The 24,000-nt window shown below is 46.6% G+C and overlaps 1 protein-coding gene and 2 long non-coding RNA genes across 5 annotated transcripts in view; 2 read left to right on the forward strand and 1 right to left on the reverse strand.

The window, feature by feature from the left end:
* MMP7 (matrix metallopeptidase 7) lies at nt 1-19,979 on the reverse strand. Of its 3 annotated transcripts, XM_002922021.3 has the most exons (6): nt 19,080-19,511; nt 15,861-16,087; nt 15,630-15,778; nt 14,101-14,229; nt 12,508-12,669; nt 10,842-10,978 (listed from the first exon to the last, which is right to left on the reverse strand). In XM_002922021.3, the coding sequence occupies exons 1-6, from the start codon at nt 19,185-19,187 to the stop codon at nt 10,950-10,952; spliced, it is 804 nt and encodes a 267-aa protein (XP_002922067.1). In that variant the 5' UTR covers nt 19,188-19,511; the 3' UTR covers nt 10,842-10,949. The 3 variants fall into 3 exon arrangements, with proteins under 3 accessions (XP_019658148.1, XP_002922067.1, XP_034521537.1); XM_019802589.2 differs by lacking the exons at nt 10,842-10,978; nt 12,508-12,669 and adding an exon at nt 1-120 and having other exon boundaries at nt 19,080-19,979; XM_034665646.1 differs by lacking the exon at nt 12,508-12,669 and having other exon boundaries at nt 10,878-10,978.
* On the forward strand, nt 119-7,281 carry LOC117803303. The gene is made up of 3 exons (XR_004626984.1): nt 119-658; nt 6,209-6,401; nt 6,502-7,281. It is a non-coding gene; the product is annotated as an uncharacterized LOC117803303 (long non-coding RNA).
* Nucleotides 10,953-24,000, forward strand: part of LOC117803302 — a 21,190-nt gene continuing 8,142 nt past the window's right edge. Inside the window, exons 1-2 of the long non-coding RNA XR_004626983.1 lie at nt 10,953-11,775; nt 12,077-13,317. This is a non-coding gene — a long non-coding RNA (uncharacterized LOC117803302). The remainder of the gene's footprint in view (nt 11,776-12,076; nt 13,318-24,000) is intronic.

Raw genomic sequence — 24,000 nt, forward strand, 5'->3', positions numbered from 1 at the left:
GGTGTGGAGGGGCAATCTTGGGACGGTGCACAGAGAGACGGCCCCTCACGTACGAGATTCACAGCGGGTCAGCGGTCTGCTGTACCGTCACGGGCTGGATCAAAGACCGGGAGCCTGGGCCTGCAAGAATCACGGCCCATGAGTCCACCTGATCCTGAGTCCCAGCTGCCATCCACTGGGCCGAGTTTCTCACTCCTGCGCCCGTCACCCCTCCACCCCGGTAACTGCTCCCCGGCTGCTGTCTGTGTCCGCACCCTTCCGGCGGGACTCGCAGCTTCTGGCAGTTTCCCTGACCCATGAAGGACTCTAGAATATTCGGCAAAGCTCTGAAACCCTGTGCCTGGGCCCCCGCTTTCCTGGATGAACCACTTACTGCCTGTCTGGATGCTGCTTCCCGGGGTCAGGACCCGGAGCAGAGCCTGGCTCCCGCCTGCGCCCGAACGTACAGACCTCTTGCCCAACCACCATCACTTAGCTTGGGTCTGCTGGGAAATTCCTCTCCTTGTTCCTTCACCCCACGCTTGAAGTTCCTTAAATCCATAACTTGAAAAACATGTTCTCTTTGCTCCAGGGAAGGGAAGGTTGACTGTACCAAAGATGGGAAAACATATTTCCATTTCACTTTCGAGTACGTCAAAGAGAAGGAAGAAAAACACGGGTGAGATTATACTTTGAAGCCGTGCGAACGTAGTGGTGGCTGGTGGCGGGGAGACTGCCAGTGCAAGGAACACCCAGGCCTCGAGGGGCCGGCCCACCAGACCGCTGGTGGGACAGCGGTGGGGACGGGTGGGGCTGCCTGGTTTTCAGAGAGGAGCATTGCAGGGAGCCTGCGCTCAGGGATCCCACATCTGACCTGGTGCGCAGGGCGGGCGGCGGTGGGCTGCTAGGCATCGGCAGCGTGGGACGAGCAGCCAGGCTTCCTCCTGGGTCTCCCCGCCACAACCACGCACGACGCTCTGACACCAGCTCTCCGCAACACCAATTTAACTCAGTCCTGACACTGTCTACATGGAGACGGCCTCAGGTCCTGTTTAACTCAGTCCTGACACTGTCTACACGGAGATGGCCTCAGGTCCTGTTTAACAAGGTTCTGACACTGTCTACACGGAGACGGCCTCAGGTCCTGCAAGCTAAGGGCTCAGTCCCGGGACACTGCCCCCGCCCCCCCCCCACCGGCCCATCTCCATTGCCCACTATAAGCAGTAGGTCCCCTGCTTAGCTGCGACTTCTGAGCAGCGGGGTCACGAGTCCTGTGTTCCCACGATTGCCCTCCTTGGAGTCAATCATCTGTTAGGGCCGCTCACAGAACTCGGAGCAACACTTACACCCACCAGTTTATTAAAGGCCACAATGAAGGGAACAGGTGAACAGCCAGATGAGGAGATGCGTGGGGTGAGGTCTGGGAGGGCCCCGGGCACAGGAGTTCTGGAGTTGGGGTGTGTCACCCAGCCGGTATGTGGATGTGTTCACCACCTGGAAGCTCTCTGAGTCCCCCACATTTGGGTTTTTTTTAATGGAAGCTTCATCACGTAGGCATGACTGGTCATTAACCCCGTTTCAGCCTCTCCTTTCTCAAGAGAATGGTGGGGGAGCTGGAATTTCAAGGTTCTAACCATAGCTTCATCTGTTTTAAATGGAGCCCACGCGGGATCACCTCATAAAAATAAAAGGTACTCCCATGTCCCAGGAAAGAACAAGAGTTTAGGAGCCCTGTGTCAGGCACTGGGGTCAAAGGCCAACAGTTAGAACAGAAGATTCTCCTCGTGCTCTCATCACATAGGACATTAAAAGGGTTTCAGGCGCTCTGTGCCAGGAACCGGGGCAGAAACCAGTCATTTCACAGTGGTGTGGCCTCATCTGTACTTCCTGCCTCTAGCCGAGATGGTTCCGGAAGGCTGTTGGGTTGAGTCTGGCTGTTGGGATCGTTGCTCCCTTTTGAAGATTGCTGGGAATGACAATCCCTAGAATCAACTGACTTTTGTTCAGAAGTTAAGAGTTTACTTGCTTTATTCGAACTCCTCAGTTTCCATTCTGCTGATGGGACACCGGAAACCCAGACAGGCCAGTGATTTTACCACGCGATCCAGCTAATACGCAGCGTCGAACCCATGTCTATACGGTGGGCTCACCCCTGTGGATAATTAACTGCCCAGCAGTAACATTTTGAGGATGAAAGGGGCCACTGTTAAAAACTGTGCCAGGAGAGCACATGGAGGTCTCCGGGGGCAGGCTGGGGAGTTTGGGCAGCTGGTTACTTTTCTATTTTTATTAATTTTTTTAAAGAACAAATTGTAATTTTGGAAATAATTTTTATTTTCAAATGTTCTCCATCTTTTTGATTTGTAACCTTAGTTTTATCATTTCTTTCAAGAAAAGATTGCCAACTCCTTTTATGAAGCCAGTTTAACCCTAATATCAAAACTTGATAAAAACAGTCCAATAAAAGTAGATGATAGTCCAGTCTCATTTGTGAATACAGATGCAAGGACCCTAATGTATATTATGTAACTGAATTCAGTAATGATTAAAAATATATAATATATTGTGAGAAGTTATGGTTAATTTTTAGGAATGCAAGGAGAAAATTCTACATTAGAAAAAAAATTTATTAATGTAATTTCACATACTAACAAGCTAAAGAAGGAAATACTTAGGAACTTTTCAACAGATGCAGAAAAAGCACCTTATTTACAATTTAAGTTGGTAGAAAACTAGAAATAAAAAGAAATTTCCCTAATGGGATAAAAAAGTGTTTATATTTTACCTGGAGAAACTTGAAAAGCCTTTGCTTCAAGATTAAGAACAGTACAAGAATGGATGTTAACATAATGTTCTGCATAACCCTGAAGATTCAGGCCAAAGTAATAAGACAGGAAAAAATACTAAGAAATATAAGGATTGGATGGGAAGAGATGAAATCGTCACTTGCAAGTATTGCGATCATTTACATAGAAGATAAAAGAAAACCAACAGAGTTTTAGAAGTAAAAAGAAGTTTAAATACTTGTAAGATCACTACAGAAAAATCAGCATTATCCCTCAATACCATAATAAAATCAAGAAGATAATAGACAACAAAATACCCAAACATCCAACACAACAATAATGAAATTGTAAAATATCAAGGACTTATGAGACAAAAATTCACAAGACCATGACAGAAGAACATTTAACACTCCGGCAAATGGCGTAAAGAAAGCGCTGAATTAAAAGTGAGATAAATCATTTTCACAAAAGAGGATGCAATATTTAAAGATAACAATTTTGCCCTAATTTAATGCAATTTCAAGCAAAGTCACAGCTGCTATCGGGGAGATCCTGCCCTGCTCTTATTTATTTATTTATTTATAGATTTTATTTATTTATTTGACAGAGAAAGAGACAGCCAGCGAGAGAAGGAACACAAGCGGGGGAGGGGGAGAGGAAGAAGCAGGCTCCCAGCGGAGGAGCCTGATGTGGGGCTCGATCCCATAATGCCGGGATCACGCCCTGAGCCGAAGGCAGACGCCTAACAACTGCACCACCCAGGCACCCCCCTGCTCGTATTTAAAACGAATGCTCTACTGAGTGAGTCCTGGTAGGAGGCAGGACCCTCCCCTCTCTGTGGATGTGGACGGAGGGCCAGACACACCTTTGCTCTTTGGAAGCTAGCGTATGAGTGTGTGACCCTAGCTCACACAAAACATTCTCCTTCTCAGTGTCTTCAGTGGAACAGGGAGGCAGGGAGGGTTCAGAGGACTTTTCACTGTGGCAGCATCCATGCTGGCATCCCAACCAGGCTCCCTGCAGTGTAGTCCTGTCTGCCTGCTGCTGTCTGTTTTTCCTTGGGTCATGCCCGTTTTTTGAGCCTGTTTCTCTGGGCTTTTTCCTGAGAGATCCGGTGAACTCCAGTGCCCTCTGCAGTAAATTCATTTCCGCATTAAGTTAGATAAAACCAATGTCTGTTGCTTGTACTCAAGAACTTGGAACTTTATGCAGAAGAATTCAAGTCTGTGAGTAACTAAGTCCAGGAGTCAGCAAACTGTTTCTGTAAAAATACTAAACATTTTAAGATTTGGTGGCTGGATACAATTGCTCAACTCTACTGTCGTGCTCAAAAGCAGCCACTAACAGTATGTAAGCAAATGGGTATTGTGTGTTCCAATAAAACTTTATTTACAAAAATAATCAGTGGTCAGAGTTTGGCCCTTGGGCTGTAGTTCTCTGACCCCTGATTAAGACCATATGTTGACTAATTGAACATAATAATAAAAAAAAGAAGTTAGGGTAAGGGACTGCTTTAGATGGTATCAATATGCATAAACAACCGTGCAATGAGAAAAGCAAACTACAGCAGGGACTCAATAAATTGGATCTATTTTACTAAAAAAAAAAAGACAATCATGAAAAAGAAAAAAGGAGACTCACTCTACTAACTAGTCAGACATATCACCCAGCCGCAGTAGGAAAAACAACGTGGTACGGGTATAGAAACATACAAATCGTCCAAAAATAAGCTCAAAATATAAAAATAAGTAAGAAGCTAAATATAGAAAAATAAAGTTGCTAGAAGAAAATAAGGAATATCATCAGGATTTGGGGGTGGGGGGGGAATTATGATGGCTAGGCCCTTACTGAGGACTTTGCCTTCTCAGAGGAACCATCAGCAGAGAGAGTGGGTGTGTTACTAGGGCAATCAGCCTGGAGCTGAAATCCATGTGGTCAACTCAGGTGCGCACGGTCTTGTTCAGAGAACAGAGCACGGGCCACATGCTGGTGGCTGAACCATTGTCTGGGTCGTGAGAAGAAAGGAAGTGCAGACTGCATAGGGAATGACTGTTTTTTGCGTGGACAATAATGATGGGAAACCCTGAAGGGACAGTATTTGGAGCCAAAAAGCAACACGAGACCCTGATTGATAATTCTACAAGTAACATGACTTTCGGGTACAAGAATGAGACCCGCGAGCGAGACACAAGGTCGACGTCAAGTCAGTTTGTTTGGTTGTACTTTGTACATATTCTCAATGGCACCTTATTGGAGAAGCAAGAGTAAAGACCAGAGATGCCCAGCCCCGTCTTCAGACCCGAGTGTCATCATGTGGCAGCCATGAGAATTCCCTCTTTGATGCAGTGGACGAGCTGCTATCCCCCTCTCAGGGCCGCTGTGATCCCTAGAACGCCAGCAGGGAGGGCGGCCTGAAGACGGTTTCGTGTTCTCTGTTGAGTTCTCCCACTGAGAAATGGAGTTCGCTTCCCGCACTTTGAATCCCGGCCTCCTGGCACCAGGTCCGATTCAACAGGTGGAAATTGGCAAACGTGCTGCTTTCGCTTCTTGCTTCTTGGAAACTGTAGGTCTGGGCCTTTGGCCGCTGTGCAGAGACCATTTGGGCAAAGAAAGAAGGGCCAGCTCTCCAACCACCGTGCCAAGGACCAGACTTATGAATGAGGTGGTTTTGGACATTCGAGACCAGCCACTGCCTGACCGAAGACTGCTGAGATCCGGAACGAGGCCAGAGAAGAATCTGGTCGATCCACAGGATTATGAGTGATAATACATCATTGTAGTCATTTCAGGACACTAGGTTTTGGGTTTATTTGCTGGGTAGCCACAGACCACTGGGGTGCTTGGAGTGTGGAGGGCCCAGCGAGCCCTGCATAGGGGCCATCGTGCAGGACAAAGTCAATTTCCAACTAATGCTTTTCCAGACCATTTAACCACCAATTAATTCATTCCTTCATTCAACAAACGTTCAATGGGTGCTGACTCTATGTCACAAGCTCTTCTAGGTACTGAACTAAACAGATAAGCCCCCCATCTGAAAGTCATTAAAATGATACCCTTTAGTCTTTGTTGGTGATGTGATGGTTATTAAGATAATCAGAATATTAGGGTTTCTGTAAAAAGGCATAATAGTCTGATCTGGACACATGAGAAATGAAGTTCAGAGGAAATTTACTCTCAGTAAATGATAACGAATATCTTCCTAAGTGTTAATACTTAAGCAGCTGAATAGAAACCTTTAGCTAGTTCAAATTTAAAGTAGCCTGTATTTTGCCTCTCATTCTCGATTTATATCATGGTCTTCTGAGAGATGCCCAAAATGAAAATTTTAGTTGAGCAACTTAACTCAAATTAATACTCATTCATTCATTCATTCAACAAATGGGTATTGGGCGACTTCTCTGTGCCAGTGATCACACTAATCACGAAGTTTTAACTCCAAACAGTTCAAACACGGACTCTGCATTTTTGCCAAGAACTCCACCGTTCCCGCCAATATCACGGGGGAGAGATCAGGGAGAGGAGAAGCCTAAAGAAGCGTTAGGCGAGCATGGCTCCTGCACCAGAGTGACCCGTCGACAAGATGTGTGGTCCGCGGGCTTTGAGGTAGCCCCTTCCCTGTGTGTGATCCGGTTACAGGTAAACTGAGGAAACGGAGGAGGAGGAGTTCGTTCCGACAGAAGTTCAACGCCTTCTGTACGGTTCCCCACTTTCTATACAGTTGCTTGCTCTTTTTCAGGGCCAGGTGAACTTGCTAATTGGAGAGGCAAGGCAAGGAAGCCTCTCAAACACGTTGGGATAACGCGGTAGTTGTCAAAGTGTCTTCAAGCACAGGGTGCCCCTACGCCTGTGCCGAGAACAAACTTGCCTGTCACCGTCATCCAGGCTGTGAGAGCAAGTCCACAACTGTGTTGTAACCAAGAAGAGTCCTGGTCCCTGGTTCTACAGCCTCCGACCCTTAGGAAGCTGTGTCAGGGATAAAAGGCTGTGCTTCCTTTTAAACTTTGGCCCATCGTCCTTTGGTCATCGTGACACCATGTTTCTTCTTACCAGGGGAAGTTGCCCAGCAGGTCAGGGCTGTCCCTCGGCTGGAGGTCAGGCCAAAGAGCAGGTCACCGTCCTCCCCCCACCTGCTAGTGTCAGTTACCTTCACACACGTAGAAAGATCAGTGACTATGTGGGCAGAGGTCATGTTGCCTGACAGCTTCCACACTTACGGAAAACGTAAACTCCATCCCCAGAGAAACAGTTGCATCCCCAGAGACATGGCCTCTAGCTCCATCTGTCTCCTGAACACTGAAGCCCTAACACTGAGTTCTCTCTTAGTTGGCTGGGGCAGTCACATCTGGGCTGTGGTGCCAAAGAGGGCACAAACTAGGACTTATTTTTGCTGATCCCTATAGCATTTTTATTTTATTTTCATTTTTTAAATTCAAATTCAATTAGCCAACCTGTAACACATCACTAATTTCAGATGCAGTGTTCAGCAATCCGTCTGTTGCATGTAACACCCAGTGCTCATCACCACACATGCCCTCCTTAATGCCCATCCCCCAGTTACCCCATCCCCACACCCACCTCCCTTCTGTAACCCTAAGTTTGTTTCCTGGAGTCCAGAGTCGCTCATGGTTTGCCTCCCTCTCTGATTTCTTCCCATTCAGCTTTCCCTACTTTCCCCTATGGTCCTCTGCACGATTTCTTATGTTCCGCATATGAGTGAAACCATACGACAATTGTCTTTCTCTGCTTGACTTATTTCACTCAGCATAATCCCCTCCAGTTCCACCCATGTTGATGCAAATGTTGGGTGTTCATCCTTTCTGATGGCTGAGTGATATTCCACTGTATATATGGACCACTTCTTTCTCCATTCATTTCACCCAGCATTTTGCTGAAGCAAGGGTACCTTCAGTCGGAATGAACAAAGCTCCTCCGGTTTAAATGATGGACTGTTTCATAAGAGAAAGGGTGACCCCATGTGGCAGTTTTAAAACACGACCGTAAATTTTGCGGCATTTCTTGCATGGAGTTCCATGGGTACGCCCTCATCTTTAGTCTGGTGGGGTTGCGGTTGCTTTCACCAGTGACTACCGCAGAAGTGATGTTCTGTGACTTCTGAGGCTAGAGGCAAAGGGCTATAGAGCTTCTCCTTGCTTGTGGACGCACCTGCTCTTGGAGCCCGGAGCCTCCAGGTATGAAGTCCCACCACCGTACCATCTCCAAGCTGGAGAGACAGTGTGTACAGGATAAGGCCAGCAGTCCCTGCTGAGCCCCGATCTCCAGCAGCCTGTCACAAGGTGACAGACAAGGGACTGAAGCCATCTCAGACCCTCCCAACCAGTCCATCTGCCCCAGGAAGCAAAGGAATCACCCTGTGGAGACTTGCCCAAATTCCCGATCCACAAAATCATGGGACTTAATACAATGATTGTCATTGCAAGCCACTGTTTAGTGCAGTGACAGATTACAGAAACCCCCCGTATGGTCGTTTAGGTCCCCCAAAAAGCAGATGCCAAGACGTAATTAGACACACAGGAGATTTATTCCTGGGTGTCCTTCCTGTGCCTTGGAGGGAAGGGGGGGAGCCTTCAGACTGTGATGTGGTCTGGAGTCTGTGATGCCTACGTTCTATCACAGTTGTAAGACAGTCTCGCTCAGGCTGGTGGGGGGTCCCAAGCCTCTGAGAGGGGTCCTATGTGTCCAGAATACTTGATGGTCAACTGGAGTTTTGGACTTGCACGTCATCTGTGGTCCCTAGAAATTGTAGACTGGACCTCAGAAACTCAACACATTGCCAGTCCTTTTCTGTAGCACTTAACCTGGTGTGTTGTAATTATTTCTGGAATATCTGCTCTATTCATCAGACTTTGAGATTCTGGAAGGTACGTGCTATGTGCTTTTCACCTTTGCATGCTTCTTCTCTCCCCAAGTTCTTGACTCAATGAATGTTTGTTGAATGGTTAACTGAGAGTAATGATCAAATTATGTTTTGTGTGTAGTTATAGGAATAATCCTCCAACTGCATATGTGAGGGTTTATTCTGGACTCTTCTATTCCACTGGCCTCTGTATCTCTCTTTACACCATCACCATCTTATTTTTTTTTTAAGATTTTATGTATTTATTTGAGAGAGAGAGAGAGAGCACGAGCAGGGGGAGGAGCAGAGGGAGAGGCAGACTCCCCTCCGAGCAGGGAGCCCAGTGAGGACCCTGGGATCATGACGCGAGCCAAAGGTAGATGTTCCTGACTGAGCCAAGCCATCCACGCGCCCAGCACCATCTTGTTTTGATTCCTGTAGCTTTGTAGTAAGTTTTGAAATCAGGAAGTGTGAATTTTCCAGCTTTGTTCTTTTTCAGGATTGTTTTTGCTTTCCAGGGTCTCTTGAGATTACATAAGGATTTTAGCGTAAGTTTTTGACTTTTGCATTAAATCTGTAAATTACTTTGGGTAGTATTGACATTTTAACAATATTAAGTCCTCCAGTCCACAAACATGGGATTTTCCCACTAATTTATCTTCTTTGATTTCTTTCACCTCCTTCCTTAATTCCTAAGTATTTTATTATTTTTGATACAATTGGTAATGATGTTGTTTGCTTAATTTCCTTTTCAGACTGTTCATTGTTAGTGTACAGAAATGCAACTGATTTTTGCTTGTTGACTTTGTATACTGCTACTTTGTTGACTTTCTTAGTTCTAACACGTGTGTGTGTGTGTGCGTGTGTGTGTGCGTGTGTGTCTGTGATCTTTAGGGTTTTCTGTATACAAGAGCTTATCCTTGTGAACAGAGATGATTTTACTTCTTCCTTTTCATTTTGGATGTATTTTGTTTTTCTTATCTAATTGCTTTGCTTAGGACTTCCAGTATGATGTTCAGTAGAAGTGGCCAAAGCAGGCATCCTTGTTTTGTTCCTGATCTTAGAGGAAAAGATTTAAATCTTTTCACCACTGAGTATGATGTTTATTGTGGATCTTTCATATTTTTATAATGTCATGGGAGTTTCCTTCAATTCCTAGTGTTGCTGAGTGTTTTTACCATAAAAGGGTTTGAATTTTGTCCAATGTTTTTCTCTGTCAGTTGAGATGATTATGTGGTTTTCCCTTCCTTTTGTTAATGTGGTGCATCCCACTGATTGATTTTCAGCTCATTGCAACATCTTTGCATTCCAGGAATAAATCCTACTTGCAGGGTGTATAATCCTTTGACTATGCTGCTGAATTCGGCTTGCTAGTATTTTGTTGAGAATTTCTGCATCAATTTTATAAGAAATATTGGTCTGTAGTTTTCTTTTCTTGTAGTGTCTTTGTCTAGCTTTGGTATAAGGGTAATGTCAGTCCTGTAGAATGGGTAAGGGAGTGTTCCTTCCTGCTCAATTTTTTGGAAAAGTTTGAGAAGAATCAGTGTCAGTTCTCCTTTAAGTGTTTGGTGGAATTCACTGGTGAAGTTCAGTCCTGGCTTTCCTTTGTCAGAGGACTCTTGAATACTGATTTAGTCTCCTTACTAGTTATGGGTTTAGAAGAGGGTGTGACTGACGTCTGGGTTGGCTCTGGGCCAAGGAAAGGGAACCCAGGAAGGCCGGGTCAGGGGAGACACAGTGACGTCAGGTCCAGGGCAGGACTCAGCCGGAAGTGACTGTGGGAATGTAAACTCCTGGGAATTCACATGCCTTTTGTGGGAAGAACTGGACTTCCCAGACACTCAGAGTGAAAGCCTGGGCCAGGAGGAAAAGGGGAACTGGGGCGCCTTCGGGCTGTGCCCATGAAGAGCCCTCTCCTTGCCCGCTCGGGGACAGTGCAGGTGCAGCTGAAGACCCGAAATGATGTGGGGTTTTTGTTTGTTTTTTGGGTCTTTGATTTCGTCATATAGCGTGTCCTCTCTGACACAGAAACAGTACTTCCCGATAGAAATCCTTTTGCCATGGAGTAAAAACTTTATTTATATGTGTATTTAACATTTATTACCATGTACCAAGTGACTGCTTGAGGAAAGTCATCGATGAAGGAGACACTCGTGCCACAAGGAGCTTTCCCCAGGAGAGCGAGGCAGGTGAAAACCAGCTGCGACGCCGGGAAGAACCGGAAGTACCGACAGGGCGCTAAATGGAGCTCAGGGACCGTGTGCGTTAACTCTGGCTGGGGAGCAACCACACCGCACCCACCGAACGAATGTGGGTTCTTCCCTGTGTCCCTAATTCGCTGTTGAGTTACTTTTCTCTCCTGTTAAGAGAGAAAATAAGAACATCTGACAGAGAACACGTAAAACCATCCTAAAACGAGGAAAACAGAAGACATGTCGCGGTCAGTAGTATCTGTCACCCACCCAGCCCACTCTTCTGTGCCCGGAACAAGGTTCTGAAGACCACCCCGCCAGGGGCGAAGGGGGCAGTGCTGGATGGAGGGCGGACTGGGGCCAGAAGTCTCTGCAGCCCCTGTCTGCATCTATCAGCCGCACCACCTCAGGTCAGGCACCGCGCGTCCTCTGTCAACGCGACATCACCCGCGTGCGAGGTGAGGGTGACAGCGGCTCACTGGATTGTCGCAGTACGTGAGTGAAGGCCTGTGAAGTGCTGGGTCCGAGAAATGTGGGACGCACGGCAGCTGTGGTTTGTATTATTCTGGGAAGAGCATCCCTGAGTTTCATCACACTCTTTTGAATGTATATTTTCTGTTCATAGGACTTCTTGGATTAATGAACTCGCTAAATGTAAAACCTATGTAATTAAGTCTTCTTTCATTGTCCAGAAGTTACTTCTTTCCATTGACCGGGGCACCTCATTGTCTAATACTTAGGGATTCAACGCCTTGATCTGTCTGCTTCATGTGAATTCTAGTCAGTGCCTTTTGGTCCCTTTCTAATTTCCTTTGGGTCCTGGGACAGTGACACAGGCCACGGAGTATTCCACGAGGATGTACGTGAGGGAGGCGTGGTCTTCTGTTGGTGGTAACTTCATGGACAACTGTTGGAGTTTCGTGAACTTTTCGGCAACAGCAGCAATTTGAGTCACAACTTTAAGGTGCAGTTACGTGGTATTTTCCAGAATGTTCTCTGGAATGCTATTCTGTGAGGGCTCAGTCAGCGTTCCACAAAGAGGATTATAATCTAGGGGGAGCGGGGCTACCTCGAGTGGCGGGTGCGCTTACTATCCCGTGGGCCTCCAGTATGACAGCTACTCTTTCTTGACCTGGTTTTTCCACAGCTTCCTTTTCTGGGAATTGTATTGTAGGACTACTCAGTGTTCTGGGAACACAGTTTAGGAAATGCCATTGATGGTAAGTTCTAGGTTCGACTGATCATTTATATCCCTTTTATTCTAGGAGTGATCTTCTCCTGAGGACATCGCCCTGTCATCCGGAAGCACTTTCATGCTCGTCCAATCATTCAGGATCTTCGGCAGCTGGGAAGGAAGGTGCTGTGTTCCTGAGCCCATCCCCCCAGGGGACACTCTCTAAAGTGTCTGAACTGAGCAAGAAAGCACAGTGAGGGGCAGCTTGGGGAAAAAAATACCTCAGTCGTGTCATTTTCCTGATTTCACCGAATGATACCGTGTTACTAAAAACGTAAAATCAATATACTTGCCGTATAAAATAGCCTGGTGACGTTTTGAGGATCTAAGGTCTCAAATTTCTCTCCTCAATGGGCTTTTAGATGTAAGTTCCAGTGTTTTTCCAAGTGGATACCCATTTCCCAGCCTTTCCTGCTCCAGCACGCCCACCCACAGGAGACAGTGTGAAACCATAAATATTACCATAAAGTTTCCGGATTCCTTTGATATCATCTGGTGCAAGTTTGAAATTCTTGGGGTCTCCAACTCTGTAGGCTGGATACATCACGGCATTGGGATCAGACGAGTGACCCAGGCCCAAAGAATGGCCAAGTTCGTGGGTTGCAGTGATCAGGAAGTTAACTCCTACAACCAAGAGTGACACGCAGTAACTCCAAGGGCAGCTCTGTGAATAACGTCGTGCGTGACACGCAATAGAACGAGGAACTACAAGAACACACACCTCTTCAGAGCGTTTGCGGGCCACTGACTTGTGTCTGGGCCTCACGAGTGGAGGGCTGAGAAGGAGCATCAAAGGAGTGCTTTAATCTCCTCGCCCCTTCTGTTTTTGCAAAATGTGCTGTTTTTCTTACATAATCACGAGACAGCAGTCTTCTGGAGTGGAAAGCAACACTTCAGAGGTGCTGGGGACCCAGGCCTGACACCCGGCTCTGCTGCTTACCAGCTGGACTCTGTGGACGCATGAACTGACCTCCCGAGTCTCAGTTCCTCGTCTGTTAAACGGAGATAATCACTCCTACTGTGTAGGTTTGTCACACTACGGAGAGTTCCCCACTATCTGGAGAGTAATGGCTAGTCACTGACAGTGACCTCAAGCGTCAGGAGAGAGAACGTCGGCCTTGAGGAAGCCGAGACTAAAAGCAGGGTACCCTGGCGACGCTGGGTTTGGTTTCTGACCTACGGAATCATCTTCCCTCAGACCCACAGATGGGCTTCACCAGCAAGGCGGACGGCGCGAGCCTGGGAGTCGGCGGAGTGGCCAGGGCTCTGACGGTGGGTGGAGATCGGGGGCACTCGGTGAGGCCACCCGGAGGGGAAGGAAGGGGGTCGAGCAAGACACGCAGGGTGCGGAAGCGAGCCCGTGTCACCACCTCACAAAGGCTGGATGTTGACCCCCAGGCATCACTTTGGTGGTGACGTCCCACCACCCAACACTAGTGCCGACCTCCCTCTCAGGGACAGTGAGCAGCCACGGTACTTTATTCAATTAATTTATTGTCAGAATCATCTCCACTTGGTGTTGTTTACACCAGAGCTTTCCTCCATAGTTTTCTGGGGTGTTCGTAATCTCCCACTTTGTAAGGTGGTGAATACGATGGGCTGGCTTCCTTTTGAACAACAGAGAATGACCTCAGAATTGTGCACGAGGCTTAAATATCCTAATCTCTGCTCCTCCTTCTCCTCCAATAAAAAAAAAAACTTACTTTTGGGAAATAGAACTCTAATTTATGAAATTACGAAGATATCCCAACAGTGTGTAAAGCACTGTAAAAACACTCTATCATTTACTTCCAGCCACAATCCTAGGCGGTGGGAATTATAGTCCCACTTCATAGACGGAAACGGGCCCAGAGAAGTCGATAACCTGACCGAAGGCACGTGCCAAGTGGCTGGTTGAATCCAGTGTGGTTTGAGCCCGCAGCCTCCCCCTATCCTCTGTCTACACAGCATTGGCAGTTAATGCTGGGTCAGTAATTACCATTAACTGCAGCAACTGTACAGGGCGTTCAGAGCTCTAAACACTGCGTGCAGCCGAAGAGCGAGCGGGAACCATACCTGTCCTGCTGCCATCCGTCCAGTGCTCGTCCTCGTCGAAGTGCGCGTCTCCCCCTAGGCCCGGCCCCGGTGCAAAGGCATGAGCCAGGGTGTTTCCCGGTCCATCAAAAGGGTTGTAGTCCCCGTGAGCTGAAAGAAAAAGGGGGTTGTGCTACGTGAGTGAGTCGATCTCCTTGTACTTTACGTGGTTACAGAGGCTGCGGAGATCAGCCCGGCCACGTGGTGCTGGTCACAGGCCAGTTTTCTTTCACAAAACCACTGCTCCGCGCTGCTCACCGCCAGAGACGAGGGCTCACTGAATATGGCACTTTAAGTGCATCACATCCAACTTCCAGGGGCATCGAGGGGTTAAATCTGATCGCTGTACTTGGCCCAATGGTGGCAGGATGGAGAGGGAGGGCAAGATACTTGCACCTTTAACTAGAACTCCTCCTAAAAACCTGGCTTAGTCTTTGCGGGCAGAGTGGATGCTGTCTTGGAGAACCGGGCACAGTGTGTCACGGTGAACTACGTCCGTGCTTTTGTTTGCGATGCAGACATGCTGAATTTTGAATCAGTATCAGACTGCATCCGTTCGAATCCAACGGATTCAATCCATCTCTTGACAGACGTGGACTGCCCTCATCAGTGCTCTCGGGGACATGTTCTTTGGTGGTGTCAGGATTGTGGCCAAAGTTCAGATTTCAGCTAAATTCACACCCTTGGGCAGCTTAACATTAGAACAGACTGAAAAGAACAACATTTTTCTTTACATTTGCATCATAAAATGCTAGCCATTAATAGCAACCCCGTGTGTGGGTTCTGTCTCCTCAAATCCTGTAATTTGAATGCTCTCAGGTTCTCCTTTCTTACTCCAGTGAGGGTGTTGGCAACAGGCCGTCGGGGAGCCCACTTAGGGCCTTTGGAAGCGGTCACCCCTGTCTGGGTGATGTTAATTAGCCATATTTTAACCTGACCCATAAATATTCCTATATTCACATATATACATCTATCAGGATTCATGCTACAAAACGGGGTTGGCAAACTTTTTCTGTAAAGGATAAGATAATAAGTAATTTAGGATTTATGAACGTGGTGGTATCTGTCAGGAATACTAAACTCCCCACGGTACCCAAAGCAGTCATCGATAATGCATAAATGAAGGACCGTCACTGTGTTCTGATAAACATTTATCCGTAGAATGCTGAAACTGCCCACAAAACAAAAAACAAAACAAAACAAAACAAAACAAAACGAAGGATAGGAATCTCTTCACAAAAACAGATGGTGGGTCGGATTCGGCTCCTGGGCCATCACTTGCCGTCCCTGCTATAAAGAGAGGCTCTAAATTAATAAACTAGAAGCAGTGCAGTGACGTAGATGTTATGTATTACGTATGTATGTATTTTGTATGTATTACGTATGTCACGCATGTAGCAGATATCAAGATCATATCGTCACGCATGTAGCAGATATCAAGATCATAGACGGGAAGACTGTCAGTCCTGAGCAGAGGACACGCAGGAGCCGCCCGCAGCGACCTTCCTTACCTCCTCTTGCAAAGCTGATCATTATATCCGCCGTCCCCGCTAACACTCTCCTGAAGGACAGTGGGATCTCCTGGCTCCACATCGCCAAGGCCTTCGCCACGAGTTGATTCACTCGGACACGCGGCAGGTCTGGCGTGTACGATACGATCCTGGGAGCAAACGGGAAAACAGCATGTGGCCTTAGGAGGCGGGCTTGGCAGCGTTTGCCAGGGCGAGCCCAGGGGAACGCACCTGTAGGTGACCACGCTGGAAACCCACTTGGGCTGGGCTGGGAAGAGTGAGTACTCGGCCACGTCCGGGACGCCGCATCGGGGCTTCTGCATTATTTTGATCGTGGGGGGGTTCAGGACTCCGGTCACGGGCAGACGGAAGAATCTCTGCATCAGCTTGAGTCTGGCTTCGAAGCTGTCGGGCTCCCTTGTTTTGGGGTCAGACGGATAAAACCTCCTGAGGTAGTCCTGTTGGGAAGACAGGGATTGTGCTGTCGTCTCCGTTACTGTCCTGTCTTCTCTTTAGCTCGCAGAAGGCCGTGCCCCTCTGCCTCGGGGTCCTGCGGACTCACGTGGTGGTTTGAAGGTACTTACGCGGCCACCAAGGGAAACAAGTGTGCATTAACGAGGAGAAAATGTAATGTTGATAAGGACACTTCGTCATCCATTTCATGCGCCAAGGGGCCCCTTCATTTCCCTTTTATCCCATTTAATGTTTTTTTTAGAAGAGGATTTTTTAAAAAAGGTTTTATTTATTTATTTGAGAGAAAGAGAGAGCAGAAGCAGGGAGGAGCGGAGGGAGAGGGAGAAGCAGGCTCCCCGCTGAGCGGATCGCAGGACCCTGGGATTGACCTGAGCCGAAGGCAGATGTTTCACCGACCGAGACCCCAGGTGCCCCTCTCCCGGTAAATGTTTTGAGGAGGAACCCACTGCACACTTTATACAACACAGACTTGCTTGTCACAGCCAAGCGGGAAGGCACCCAGCGAATCCTCAGGGGCCGCAGCAGAGACCCTGCCCGGAGGTCCAAGTCGCCCCCCTCATCTGAGAGTCTCCAGAGGTCTGGGCCTTGCTGAGGTTACGGGGTCTGAAGATTTTAGTGCTGGGGGAGGATACTGTGACATTGTTTTGTTCTCCAGGTGCAGACGGTGAAGCCCACATGATGGAACGCAGGGCCCCGGGCCACATACCAGTGCAGCAGCGGGGCTGGCCCTGAGTCCCCTCGCTGCCCGTTCTGTGGGCTGCAGGACACAGCAGGTCTCCCAGGTGAACCCCACGTGCCACTGCATCCTTGTGACTTTCTCAAAGGACCCCAGTGTGTGGACGTGAGGAGGGCCGTCCAGCAGCCTCAACAGGAAACAGGAAAAAGTAAAGGACAGAGGAGCAGCCCCTTGTCCCAAGCACCTCCGAGCGGCAGGAGCTCACGTACACGTAGCTCCCTCGAAAACCTCAGGCCGCCCTGGATGCAGGTGCGGCATTGTCATTCCCATTTACATATGAAGAGTCGCGGCTCAGACTAAGCAACTCTCCAGCACAAGGTCACCCGAGAGGACCTGCATTTGACCTCAGGTTCTGTTTCCAAAGCCCATTTCATTAGAACAATGGAGAGGGCTGTAGGATGCACGATGGTTTTGTTGGACTGATTCAAACCCCTGCGCACACCCGTGCGGTCCAATCGTCTAATCCTCTAATCGCGGTGGGCGGGAAGGTTACCTGTCCCTGAACCTCTCAGGAATGCGTGCTTTGTGTCAGTGACCTTAGTCCTATTGGACTCTCTCTTCAAGGTCCCAGGGATGGTGTTTCCTTCAACACAACAAACACTATTCATCCATGACAATTAGGAATGAATCTGTTATTTTATTTTATTTTATTTTATTTTATTTTATTTTATTTTGACAGAGATAGAGACAGCCAGCGAGAGAGGGAACACAAGCAGGGGGAGTGGGAGAGGAAGAAGCAGGCTCATAGCAGAGGAGCCTGATGTGGGGCTCGATCCCATAATGCCGGGATCACGCCCTGAGCCGAAGGCAGACGCTTAACCGCTGTGCCACCCAGGCGCCCCTGAATCTGTTATTTTAAAACAAGTAAGTCATTTATCCTTTTCTGAGCTACAGGCTTTACAAAGCCACTCTTTTGGAAGAGATCTTTTTGCATTCTTGATGCGAACTTCCTGCCTTCTGTGAAACGCAGCTAGCGTCTCTCTGGCTTATTATCAACCTGCACGTGAAGGGAAGGGACTCGGGGCTCTTGCAAATGTACCCCTTTTGGAGAACCCATTAGATTGGACTTTAGGAAATTGCTGTTTTGCAGGTAAAAAAAAAACAGTCAAATATCAGTAATTTCATATGGTTCAATCTAACAGATTATTGGACTTTTGAAAGTCAAAATTAATGTGAAATAAAAGTAGGCTTTACTTAAAGCTTAAATTTTTGAACAATAGTTAGGAGTCAACAACCCATTATTTTACCAAACATTAATTATTTATACTTATTAGGTAGCTTATTAAGAAGTATATTGGAAAGACCATGGCTTTGGAACCAGAAAAACCTGTCCCTGACTCCTATCACTATCATTATCAAGTATGAGTCAGCACAACTTTGGCTCCTTCTTTTTCCCTGGGATGGCGCTAACGATTCGATGACATAAGGTATAGGAAGCACTTCATAGCCTGTGATGGTCGCATGCATAACAGTTAGCGTTGTCCTCACTTCCTCATTCAGGAAAAGAATCCTGTGAGCTGCGACACATGAACTTTCGTGTCCCCATTGGGCGAAGTCAGGAGTCCACACCTGCCCACCGTCCCCACCCCCACCGGGTGGTCAGGGCCCGCTGTAACCTCTACGTTGTTTTCTGAGGTCAAGCCTCTCCGTTACCAGGAGTCCCTACCTTAAGAGGCAACACTCAGCTCTTCATGAAAAGAATCTCAGGTCACAATAAATAATAACATCAACGACTTCAATTCATTGAGCCAGAACCCTGTTTCAACTCCTGTGTAAGTGCCCCACAGTGCGCGTACCCCCTCCAACTTCCAAGCCAGAATACTGAGCTAGAGAAACGTACCGACGTTCCCACACTGCCTGTGCAGTGAGGGCGGGAAGAGCTGCAGTGTGAACCGGCGTGGGCAGGCTCTAAAGCCGCTCTGCGTTTTGGTTTGTTTTTTAAAAAAGAGAGACGGAGTGTGCACGTGTGTGAGCAAGAAAGGGAGAGAATCTCCAGCAGACTCCCCACTGAGCACAGAGCCCAGGGCGGGACTTGATCTCACGACCCTGAGATCACGACCAAAGCCGAAACCAAGAGTCGGTCACTCAACTGACGGGGCCACCCAGTCAGCCTGCTCTTGATAGCCACTTGATTAAAACATATACATCACCAGAAAAACCACCCAAATTGAAAAACACACTTCCTCATGCTGCTGGTGAGCTGGGGAGCCCCCCCCCCGGGGAGTGGGCCAGGGACGTACCTGAGCCTGTTTCCACTGTGGCTCGCTCGTGCCCCCTGCCTCCCGGGGCAGCGGCAGGGCCAGCCCGCTGGGCAGCAGACACAGAGCGCACAGCACGGCCAGCCGCATAGCTGCTGTCCCCCGACGGTTCTTCTCTGACCGATGGCCGGTCTGCTGGGCTCTGCCAGAGGCTGGAGGTATTTATACAACTTCTCAGGCCTGCATGTGGAAATAGGTGACTCATTTGAGTGTTTTCTTTCTTTTTAGTGTCTACAGCACGTTGGAAGCGTGTGTTGTTTTTCATTAATGGCCACAAGGAAGTTTTATGTCCTTATTGGCAGGAAGCACACCATGTATTTGCCTTTCAAGGGATTTTTTTTTTTTATGCCTTGTCTGCTGTATAAATTTAACTCATTTTATCTGCCAGAATCAAATTGCTACTCAGACATGTCTTCACAATTTTAAATTTTGGGGAGGATCATTCGGGACATGTACATGCATCTTAAGAGATTTTTTTTAAAAATTTGAAATGCATGAAAAAATGCATAAAACATACACATAATCAAATAATTATGAAGCAAACATTCTGTAACAATCTCCAAAGTCCAGATTTGAGTCCAACTTCTTTACTTTTATCAAAGGTCTGAAGTTAAAACCAAAATTCACTTATTCTCCCTCTGTCACCGCAGTTGGTATCAGTCCCGACTCCCAGTCCAGAACTGCCTCTCCGCTGTGTCATCATATTACGCGTTTCCCGCGAGAGTCCCACAGCTTTGAACGGTGCTACATCACGGGAAACATGCCAGATTTGCTGGAGCTGAAAAATTTACTTATTCAAATATCTCCTAAATCATCTGGAGATTGGGTGCTGTGACTTAGCAGAAGTAAACTTTCCAGACCAATAAATTAAATTTGCTCTCTTTACATAGATGTCATCACTCATATCATTGCAGTTCAGCCACAGGCGGGAAACCTCCTGCCTTTAGTCAGTATGTGGATTGGAACAGGAGCACAACGCATGTTTACAGAATAAATGCTTATAGATTTGGACCAGTTAATATGGGTATATGAGGTTTTCCATGATCTTTGCATTGACTTAAAGTTCAAAGGCATTCTCTAGATATTATATTTTCTATTTCTGTTAATTTTAGTCATTCAAAGAGCATTAGATATTACAAATATTTTAAATAAATTTGAGTAACTCCCTTGAACAGTCACTTCTGGATAGCAAGAAAGAAATCTTTTCTTGTCTTGTTTCTCTGAATTATAATCAGTGAAAAATGAACAAACGGGATCAAACCCCAGTCCTGCTTATAGAAGCCTATGCTCTAGGGTTAGGGTACAGGGACCCCCTGCACAGTGGGACAATTGCTAGTAGTATGCAATGCTACCAAGGACAGGGAACAGCTAATCTTCCCGTGGGAACTGAGGAATGATCGATGGAGGAGGTGGCATTTTAGCTGGATTTGAGAGGGTAACTCGGTGTTCCCCTGGGTGTGCATTAAAGATAGAACTCGCAGGAAGGAAAGAAGACATGATGAAGGGCGAGCCGTTGGTGTTGCTGGGAGGTGAATGACTGCGAAAGGAGTTAGGGTTCAGGTTGTGAAGAGCCAGTCTTGTTTGCTAGGGGCTCTTGACTTTATCCTAAACAGTGTCAAGGACCGTTTCGAAGGAAGAGAGTAGCATTATCGGATTTGTCACGATGTAAGCAAATGGTGGTGGTTGTTCTGAAGTTGCAGGTACGAGGGATGACACTAGGGAGGGAGACAGAACAAGAGCAAGTTATTGACAAAAGATGAGGCCTTGAACCAAGACCTGCTGCGGGGATGGGAAAGAGGAAGGCAATTCACCATCTGGATGGAAGGAAGGACTGGCGAAGACAAAACCAGACAAAAGCTCAGGAGCTGAGTGGTGGCAGGATCGAGGAAGAGAGAATGAAAGATTAATCAACCTCGTGGATGGTAGCACTGCTATTACAGAGATGAGGCTTTTGGGAAAAGGAACAATAAGTAAATTTTTCAAGGTAAACAGGGACTTGGTTGTGGTTAATCACTGACATCAATTTTGGGTATGGAGTTTAGGTATTCTCAGCTGCAAACTCAGATCTGGAGCTCATGGGGGGGGTGACCTGGTCTGCAGGTAGAGGTCGTGAGCGACTTAGTTCAAAAGAAGGAAAATCATGCTTTTTCATTGTAGTAAAATATGCATACTATGACATTAACCATTTTCTCCATTTTAAGTGTGCAGTTCGGTTGCATAAAATACATGCATGATATTGAACGACCATCACCAATACTTATTTCCAGAACTTTTTTATCATCCCAAACAGAAACTCTATACCCGTTATACGATAACTCTTTCCCTCCCATCTTCCTGGCCCTTGGTAATCTCAATTCTACATCCTGTCTCGATGAATATGATTATTCTGAGCATATGGGTGTATTCATATCAGAGTTGTCCTTTGCTGTATGGATTATTTCATTGAGCAAGATATCCCCAAGGTTCATCCATGGTGTAGCAGGTATCAGAATTTCCTTCCTTTTTTATGGCCAAATAATATTCCATCATATGAATGTATTACATTTTATTTATCCATTTAACTGTAAAAATCTTGGGTGGTTTTCATGGTTTGGCTATTGTGAACAATTGTGCAATGGTCCTCAGTGTACAAATATCTGTTTGAGTCCCTGTTTTCTTTTTCTTTCTTTCTTTTTCTTTCTCCTTTTCTTTCCTTTTCTTTCTTCTTTCTTCCTTTCTTTCTTCTTTTCTTGATTTTATTTATTTATTTGACAGAGAGAGAGACAGCCAGCGAGAGAGGGAACACAGGCAGGGGGAGTGGGAGAGGGAGAAGCAGGCTTCCTGCCGAGAGGGAGCCTGATGCGGGGCTCGATCCCAGGACTCTGGGATCACATCCTGAGCCAAAGGCAGATGCTTAATGGCTGAGCCACCCAGGCGCCCCTGAGTCCCTGTCTTCCATCAGTTTGTACATGTACCTGTGAGTAGAATTGCTGGCCATATAATATTTCTATTATAAATAGATTACATTCTTGAGGAACCACCACATGGTTTTCTATAGAGACAGCATTGTTTTACATTCTTGCCAGCAACATAGAAGGATTTCAGTTTCTCCACAACCTCATCAACATTTATTTCCCGTGTTCAGAAACTTTCCTTTATTATAACCATGAAGCGGCATCTCACTGTGGTTTTGATGTGTATCTCTAATGACCAGTGAACGATGCTGAGCATCTTTTATGTGCTTGTCCATTTGTAAACCTTCTTTAGAGGAATATCGACTCAAGCTTTTTGACTGTATTTTTAATCGGGTTGTCTTTCTATTGTTGAATTGTAGGAGTTCTTCATATATTGTGGATGCTAAACTCTTATCAGCTATATGATTTGCAAATATTATCTCCCTCTCTGTAGGTTGCCTTTTCACATTCTTGATAATGTCCTTTGATGCACAAAAGTTTCTTTTTTTTTAAAGATCTCATTTATTTATTTGACAGAGAGAGACACAGTGAGAGAGGGAACACAAGCAGGGGCAGTGGGAGAGGAAGAAGCAGGATTCCCGCTGAGCAGGGAGCCTGATATGGGGCTCGATCCCAGGATCCCTAGGTGGTGACCTGAGCTGAAGGCAGATGCTTAATGACTGAGCCACCTAGGCACCCCCCAAAGTTTCTAATTTTGATAAAGTCCAATTTATCTGTTTTTTCTTTGGTTGCTTGTGCTTCCAATGTTGGATCTAAAAACCCACTGCCAAGTCCAAAGTCATGAAGATATCTGCCTATGTTTTAAGAGTTTTATGGTTTTAGCTCTTCTATGTAGGTCATTGATCCACATACTTTATTATTTTTTTAATTTTTATTTTAATTACAGTTAGTTAAAATACATATAACTAACATTATTCTCAGGTGTACAATATAGCAGTTCAGCACTTCCATACATCACCTGTGCTCATCATGACAGGTGCCCTCCTTCATCCCCATCACCTGTTCCCCCATTCCCCCACCCACCTCCTTTCTGGTGACCACCAGTGTGTTCTCTGTAGTGAAGGGTCTTGTTTCTTGGTTTGCCTCTCTCTCTATTTTTTTCCCTGTTATGATTGTTTGTTTCTTAAATTCCACATATGAGTGAAATCGTATGGTATTTATCTTTCTCTGGCTGACTTATTTTGCTTAGCATAATACCCTCTAGCTCCATCCACATTGTTGCAAATGGCAAGATTTCATTCTTTTTTATTCCAGTGTGTGTGTGTGTTTGTGTGTGTGTGTATACACCGCTTCTTCTTTATACATTCATCAATCCATGGATGCTGGGGCTGCTTCCATATCTTGGTTATTGTAGATAACGCTGCTGTAAACATCAGGGTGCACGTATCCCTTTGAATTAGCGTTTTTGTATTCTTTGGGTCAAATACCCAGTAGTGCGTTTGCTGGGTCATAGGGTGGCTCTATTTTTAACATCTTGGGGAATCTCCATACTGTTTTCCACAGTGGCTGCACCAGCTTGCATTCCCACCAACAGGGTAAGACATTCCCTTTCTGCACATCCTCACCAACACCTGTTTTTTCCTGTGTTGTTGATTTCAGCCATTCTGACAGCTGTGTACGTGATTTTTGACAGCTTTCCTCTTCATGCCTTTGCTTCCCCCCTGCTGCAGTGTGATTTTCTGCTTTGATGTTCTGAGCAGACAGACTTGTTGTCATATTGAAGGAGGGTGATCTGTCCTGGTCAGCCTCCTTGCATCATAGCGACCAAGTCCCTAACCCCTCTGTGTTTCAGATTTCTTATCTGGAAAACAGGGAGGGTACCTTTCTCTTTTGGTTGTAGAGGGGACTGATGAAGTGATTAAGTGTGTAAGCACGGTAAGACTCTTATACATGCTGGCTAAGATTGCTGTTGCTGTCATCACACACCGGAAGTTTTTATGTGCTGTGAC

The sequence above is a fragment of the Ailuropoda melanoleuca genome, chromosome 8 (assembly GCF_002007445.2).
Source record: "Ailuropoda melanoleuca isolate Jingjing chromosome 8, ASM200744v2, whole genome shotgun sequence".
Taxonomy (NCBI): Eukaryota; Metazoa; Chordata; class Mammalia; order Carnivora; family Ursidae; genus Ailuropoda; species Ailuropoda melanoleuca.

Excerpts from the sequence above, each read along its gene's own strand:
- MMP7 (XM_002922021.3), bottom strand. The coding sequence starts at position 19,187 with ATGCGGCTGGCCGTGCTGTGCGCTCTGTGTCTGCTGCCCAGCGGGCTG. Across the intron at positions 16,088-19,079 it reads CACAGTGGAAACAGGCTCAG|GACTACCTCAGGAGGTTTTA; the intron begins GTACGTCCCTGG and ends TCTTCCCAACAG. Across the intron at positions 10,979-12,507 it reads AGGAATCCGGAAACTTTATG|GAGAGAAAAGTAACTCAACA; the intron begins GTAATATTTATG and ends CTCTCTTAACAG.